This window comes from Cicer arietinum, chromosome 7 (assembly GCF_000331145.2).
Source record: "Cicer arietinum cultivar CDC Frontier isolate Library 1 chromosome 7, Cicar.CDCFrontier_v2.0, whole genome shotgun sequence".
Taxonomy (NCBI): domain Eukaryota; kingdom Viridiplantae; phylum Streptophyta; class Magnoliopsida; order Fabales; family Fabaceae; genus Cicer; species Cicer arietinum.
Genome location: NC_021166.2, coordinates 11,679,607 through 11,686,665, shown reverse-complemented (window position 1 = coordinate 11,686,665; position 7,059 = coordinate 11,679,607). Strand labels below are relative to the sequence as shown.

The 7,059-nt window shown below is 28.9% G+C and overlaps 2 protein-coding genes across 3 annotated transcripts in view; both read right to left on the bottom strand.

Moving 5' to 3' along the window:
- Nucleotides 1-1,819, bottom strand: LOC101493682 (bax inhibitor 1-like; the record flags this gene model as incomplete). The annotated part of the gene is made up of 4 exons (XM_004508974.4): nt 1-212; nt 324-479; nt 614-800; nt 1,650-1,819. Coding segments are annotated over 4 exons (564 nt in total), but the record flags the coding sequence as incomplete, so codon positions are not given.
- Nucleotides 1,820-4,532: 2,713 nt separating this feature from the next.
- The window catches only part of LOC101497009 (vesicle-associated protein 2-1-like), a 4,843-nt gene continuing 2,316 nt past the window's right edge, over nt 4,533-7,059 (bottom strand). For both annotated transcript variants that reach the window (XM_004508899.4, XM_073370796.1), the window contains 4 exons: nt 6,798-6,913; nt 6,575-6,706; nt 5,544-5,618; nt 4,533-4,808 (listed from right to left, as the gene is read on the bottom strand). In XM_004508899.4, coding sequence (XP_004508956.1) covers nt 4,674-4,808; nt 5,544-5,618; nt 6,575-6,706; nt 6,798-6,913 — 458 coding nt within the window. In that variant the 3' untranslated portion in view covers nt 4,533-4,673. The remainder of the gene's footprint in view (nt 4,809-5,543; nt 5,619-6,574; nt 6,707-6,797; nt 6,914-7,059) is intronic.

Below are 7,059 nucleotides of genomic sequence, written 5' to 3'. Positions count from 1 at the left end.
TAACTAAATTCAATCAACTATCTCAAAACCAACAACTTTACACGATTTTAACAGAAGACAACAATGCTAAACAATTTAAACAGAAACTTTATAGACAAGTTGTTTATTCTGCACAAACTATATTACTAAACGAAAAGAACCCAAGCTGGTTAGTCAGAATATCAATCTCTCCTCTTCTTCTTCCTCTCATTTTTCTCGGATGTATTCTTCAACTGTAAAAAGAAAATATAAACTTTGTCAATGTCAAATCATCATGAGCAACAAAAACAATGCAAACTAAGAAAACATATCTTAAAAAAAAAGCAAAATTGAGCCAAACTCACCATTATAACAAGAATACGCACAAAGATTGCAGCCAAATCAGTGAACAGGGTCAATGCATGCTTCACATAATCCAGATCCCCAAAATGAGCTCTTTCAATTATTTCTTGGGTGTCTACTACAACATAGCCAACAAACACCAGAAGCCCAAAATACAACTGCAAAGCAGCAAACAATAACCCGGTATGGTCTTTTATTCATATGCGTATAGGAAAAAATATATATCATAATACAATTTTGTTTACCAAGTTCGTAGCAGTGCACTAGCAAGAATAATAACATAATCACTTACCTCAAACTTAAATAGTGCAGTGGAACCACCAAAGACAGATGAAGCAAAGTGCAACCACATAAGAATAGACAACCCAGAAGAAAGCAAGCCACCAATGTAGAGATACTCCCTACGCCTGGCAACTAAAGCTGCCGCTGAGAAACATGCGAAGGCCAGCGAAGTTCCCACAAATGCGGTAAGGATAAGACTGGAGCAATGAAATAACAATGTCATTTAATCATTCAAAACTCAAAACTAGCAATATAAGCAGCTACATAAATGTCACAAAGAATAAACTCAAGAAAGTGTTAAGAAGGAACAATAGAGATTGGTATCATATAGCCATGTTTTAATCGGAAAAAAAGTTGGTTAAAAGAACTTTGTTTGCTTCGCTTGTGAAATCAGGAAACATATGTTTGCATTTATCAAGTCCTTAGGTTCATTAGCTACCTTATCAACATTGAAAAACAATGATATTTATATTAAGAACCCAAATCACTAATGCTTTAATTATATATTTATAATAAAAATTGCAGAATAAACAAAAACAACTTGCAATCAATCATAGACACCTCCTTCCTCAGTGAGAACTTATAGAACCTCTAATAATGCAATCAATCATAGGCAGCTTAAGGACATATGATAGATCTCGCAACTTATATCTAACATAACGATAAGTACGAGCTGCTTCAGCAAGCAATCGTCCTTCCAAGTTGTTGTTGTGTTTATCTTCTCCAACAGAGGAACTCTTTAAAGACATGCTTTTTTTATCTTAAGGAGTAGGACTCTATAACAAAACCCACATAGTAAGCAATACTTTCTAATCTACACTCTCCACCTCTTTTCCATGTTTTTCTTGATTTAGTAAGCAAGGTATATGAGTTTAACACAGAGAACATAGGTGTAAGAATAGCAAAACACATTACAAAGATACACTACAAGTTAAAATCATACCTGCAATAGGATCAATCCGAAAAGGGCTAATTTCGTCATTTAATTAAAATTGATTGATGAAAGTGTGAGGGAAAAAAATTAGTTAGTTAGTTAGTTAATTTACCAGTTTGATGTGATTCTGAACAACGGGAGAGATCTGACGGAAATTCTTGAGAGAATCGTAACTCCAACGGTTTCTCGAAGAAGATTGGGAATCGAAGAACGATGTAAAAGCGTCCATTGCGGTTTCGATCGGAAGGAGAATAGCACGAAGCACGGAACGAAAACGATTTTTGATTAACGACAAAGAAAAAACGGAGCGATATATGGGTATTTATGTAAGGTGAGCGAAACCGCGAAATTTCCAGTTCATTCTAGACCGGCCTAACTAACCAATTAAATTCTCATGTAAATTAAATTACAATTTTCTGAATTGTTTTAAAAAATTTACATACCTATTAAAAAATGAAATAATCAGAAAAAAATATAAGTTATTTTATTAAATTTTTATCATAATTATTGATGAAATTTTTATTCTTATCAATACAAAGTATAATAAATTTTGAAAATTGTATATATAATAATTATTAAAAAGTAGTATAAAAAAATAATTAAAATTATTTGAAAATTATAAATAACATTTATTGTAAAATAATTTTTATTTTGTTAATACGACACTTATTGTGAGATAAAATGAGTATTAATTCATCCATGTCGTTTTTTATTGATAGAAAATTTATTAATCCAATCAAAAAAGTATTAATAATAATTTTATTTATCCCTCTAACAAAAAAAAAAATAATTATTTTATTTATACAAATATCTTGTTGATATAATTATTTAGAGAAATAACTTTTTGTAGTTGGATAATTAATTAATTAAAAGAGAAATACGTCATTTAATCTTTTTAAGTTACATGAAAATATCATATTAATTTTTTAACTTTATTTTATATTAAATTAGATCTTTATGTTTGTAAAAATTACAATATTAAACTATTTTTAGTCTTAACCTCATTTCAATTATTTTTAGTTATAGATTTTTAAAACTGAATTATGAGTTGAGTTATCATATCATGTTAAAGAACATAATAAATTTTCCTGTGATTTCGTGATATAGATTAAGAGAATTTTACGTTTAATTTCAATAACTCTAAAATATATCTCACTTGAATTTTCTATTATTTAATTTTTTTAAAAGTTAATTGAATGTTAATGTTCTTATGATTATTGCAATCAAACTCCTTAAAAATTACATGAATTTATTCAAAAATTTGAGAGAATTTTGAATTTAAATTTTGCTTGTTTGAAATTAAAATTATTAGTATACATATTTACAAACATAAAAGATAAAATTGACACACAAAAAAAAAATTACTAACTTATTGCAAAAAAAAAAAAAAAAAAAAAAGACTAAAATGTTATTTTTGTGTTACTTGTAGAATTGCATAATGTATTTTGCATTAATTAAAGACTAATAAAATTAATTCAATTTAACATACAAATTTAAAAGATATAATGTCCTCAAATAGGAAAATGTGCTTCTACTTTGTAAAAATAGTACTCTCAATTATTAAGACACATATAGATTATGTAAATGTGAAATGTGAATCATACACATTAGATTAGGGATTTGTGATTAATAGTTCTGCAAATGCTATTTAAATAATAAAAGAATCTGACAATATTTGATAAGGTGGAGTATATATTGTAATCTACCAGACTACCATACTTATTTTATTTGTATTTGATGTAAAAAATTTGTCGTGAAATTTTTAAGTTATTACTATTATATTTAAATTGCTTAAATAGAATAGAGGTCGTTGTATTTTTTTTTTTTCTTAGAAGGGTGTAAGCAATGTAATTTAAAAACAAAAAACAAGTGGTAACTATTATATTATACGATAATTAACTATAAATAAGATGAAAAGTCAATTGTCCATTTCATAATGTAAACATTGTTGTATTGTTTAATGCTTAGAATTTGTTTGGTAGCTATGGGGAAAAGGAATGGTAGGCTTTGAAAAAAAAGGAAAGAAGAAAGGAATGGTAGCTCTTCACTAGCATCATAGCTTGTAGGGTTTACTTTTCTCCATAAAAATAAAAACTAAAAATCTCTTACTTGGAGGAATTTAAAAAAATACCTTGAAAGAGTATTTTATACCTAGACAAATTCTTCAGACTATTCTTTTTCTTTTCATAATACTATTAAAACAAAAAAAGAAACGATCGTAAGCATTCTTCTCCCCTTTAAAAATTTTCTCTTTAACAAAATGAAAAAATTAAGAATCAAATTACAAATTTAAATAAAAAAATATTAATATAACAATTAATTATTAACATTAACTGTTTATCCGTTATAAAAAAACAAAATAAAATTATCGCTTCTCTATTCTTAAACCATACAAGTAGACATAAATTATCATAATTAAAAAATATTTAAATATCACAGAATACTTTTTAAAATTTCATTAAATAATATTTTATTATAATATATTTATGATTTAATTGATTACTAAAATTCATTTTTCACCTCTTCATTGTAAAAGTTATATATATGTGTGTGGCAAGTGTCTATCTTCAATTTTATTTAAAAAATAAAAATAAAGGTCAGTGAAAAAAAGAAAGCTCTTAAAATAATAGTTTATGACTATGGACTTGGTCGAGAAATTTGTCGACTTGCCTGGCCGTGACAATCGACTGATTGAGCCACCATCCATCCACGTAAGTTAGCCAATAACAACTGGACATGTCAGCTACCGTATGTTAAATATTCGTTTCGTTTCATCCCAAAAATACACGTAAGAAATGCTAGATGGTGATATGATATATATAGATAGTCATGTTTTTCATAAACAATAAAAACAACAAATGAATAGACGGTTTTTCACCCAATAATAATAATGTTTTTATAGAAAGTACCCATTGGTTTGATACCTTATTTTTTATATTATCCAACCCATAATGATATCTTAACTAATAAGGTAATAGCATAGTAAATTTTAGTATAAGGAAATTCCAAAATGATTTAATATATAAAAAAAATGTAAAAGAATGATTCATTTCATCAGTAAAAAGAACTTTACAGTAATAAATAAATAAATAATAAAACAAAGGGTCGGAATGCAAAGGTTCTGAAGAGTATGAAATCATTGTGTAGGTGGTGAAGACAATGAAAGTTTCAAAAGCAAACCAAACAAGGTTCCAATAAGGCCCACAAACATAGCGAAGGTGAAGGAAAAGCCCGGATCACTTCTACGATTTCTTCGCCTTTTCAGCATGTCCTGCATATCAACAAAACACAAGAATTTGGATTAGAGATATTTATAATAAAAAAAACTTAGGTGCATTTCTTTAAATACTTTTTCGTATAATTTTAACTTAATCAACCATAATTTTATCAAATTCCTAATTTTCTCAAAGTTTATCATAACTACAAAAAAATGTTTTATGTTATATGTTAAGCATCATACGAAAAACATCTAAGGAAATCCACATAATTTTTTTCCCTATTTTCAATAGGTCTCAAACATCAGGTGAGGTCTCTCATAAAACTGTAAAGAAAACTGTTTCTAATCACTCAATTTATAGATGCAATTATTTTCAGAAAGTGTCTCCTTAGATCATACTCAGATTATTAGCCATCCAATGTCACCTTGATTTCAGAAAAGTAACTAACTCCCTCCATAGGGGTCTACATTAGTCACCATAGAATAAAAATACTTGCATCATTATATTTCTATCTAGATATAGGAAATGAAAACAAAAATATAAAGTTATGTATTATAATCAAGTAAATAGGTCATAATTCAGATTGTCTTGTATTGTATATAAGTCAACTTATTTTCCCTTCTAATTTTTGCAATTTTGTTATGAAATAGAGTGGTTCATAACTTTAGTAATTTTTTCAACCAACTACAAGTTTAGTCATTCTATACTTGGAAGTAAAACTCCAAATCAAATTTTAACACAAATAATATGATCATAGAGTTATGTAGGACAACATGTAGCATAATTACCAGTTCCTGTTGCAGTTGCCGCGTTTCTCTGACAGCGGCATCTCTTTCATCCTTCAATTGTTGTAAGGCTTGACTCTTCAAACAAAGATAATTTTCATTATGTTCAATCTAAATTAAGTAATGAATATGTAAAGAAGTTTGACAAAGGGATATTAAATGCTGTAAAGAAGGAAATGGTTCATAGTGAAGCAAGAAACATATATAATACTATGTACTATTATAGATGATCTCTGAAACTCAGCAACAAAGCTCATCACGCAAATACCAATTCACTTGTACAATGTTTGCGAATGTGAATATAATTTGTTGGCCAGCTGCCAAGGTAGTAAAAATATTATGAAGACTAGTGTCACACCAGAAGTCATACACCTCAAATCAGTATATAGTCTATGGCCAGTCTAATGAAGGGTAAAATTTCATTTGAATCCTTAACAAGCTAAACCAACTTGAGACCAAACTTGTCCGAACTTGTCAAGGCGAATCTGCACCTGGAATGCATTAGATGATAAATATCTATACTTTCCAATGTTGCCAAATAGTGACACTATAGCTCTATAGTGTAACGGAATTTTAATAAATTGTTACTGTTCGGTGATACGCAATTTAGTTCAAAGTGTTGTCAAATAGAAACTATAGTATTGCAATGAAGCGGAATTTGAACAAACTGTTATTTTCTACATCTACTATATCCCAAGTTTTTCCCTCCAAATCCATCTTGCACCATACACATGAATGGACTGCATAAAAAAAATGGACTCCAAGGTCCAAGCTGTCATAAAACCCAAGAATTATATTACCATCCCAGAGAATAAGGACATAACCTAGAGTAAAGTTGAGTGAGATGTTTTATCTCATTTCTTAGGCTTGAACCATCACAAATGTGTGAAGTTAGTTTGCATTTTGAAATCCAGACCCATATGTGAAGATGAGGATTCTAGCTTGATACATAATATTAGCAAATTTGAGAGGAAGCATAATAACAAAACTTGGAACAGATTTCCCAAAGGGGAGGGTGAACAAGAGAAACTCACTGAATAAGTATCAAGTTTTTGTGCGGAGTTCTTCATTGTATCATCTCTACTGCTTCCTTGAGATGAGTTAGGAGAGATATATACAACTCTTAGTTTCAATTCTTCTGTTAACTTTCCACTATCCTTGCTAAACTGCAAGCCAAAATAAACTGACCTTGATCAATTTTTCTTATAAAAAGTTTTTAGAAAAGATCACATAAAACAAGTTTATTGACTCTCTTACAGTATCTGGTGGAAGCTCATCAACATCAGTGTTTGAATCCACTGCTGTACTTTGTATGAGAAACTTATCTTTGCATTGCATATCAGGAGGATATTCTTGTTGGGCTTGGAGGGTGACTGCATCATAGAAAGTGGAGAATATGATAGATGCTAATACTTCATAATGGTAGGAGCTCAAAGATCACAAACAAGCAGTTAATACATACGGTTAGGTTGCAACTTAGTGTTATATTTTTATTGAAGATCTCAATGCAAGCTTTAAA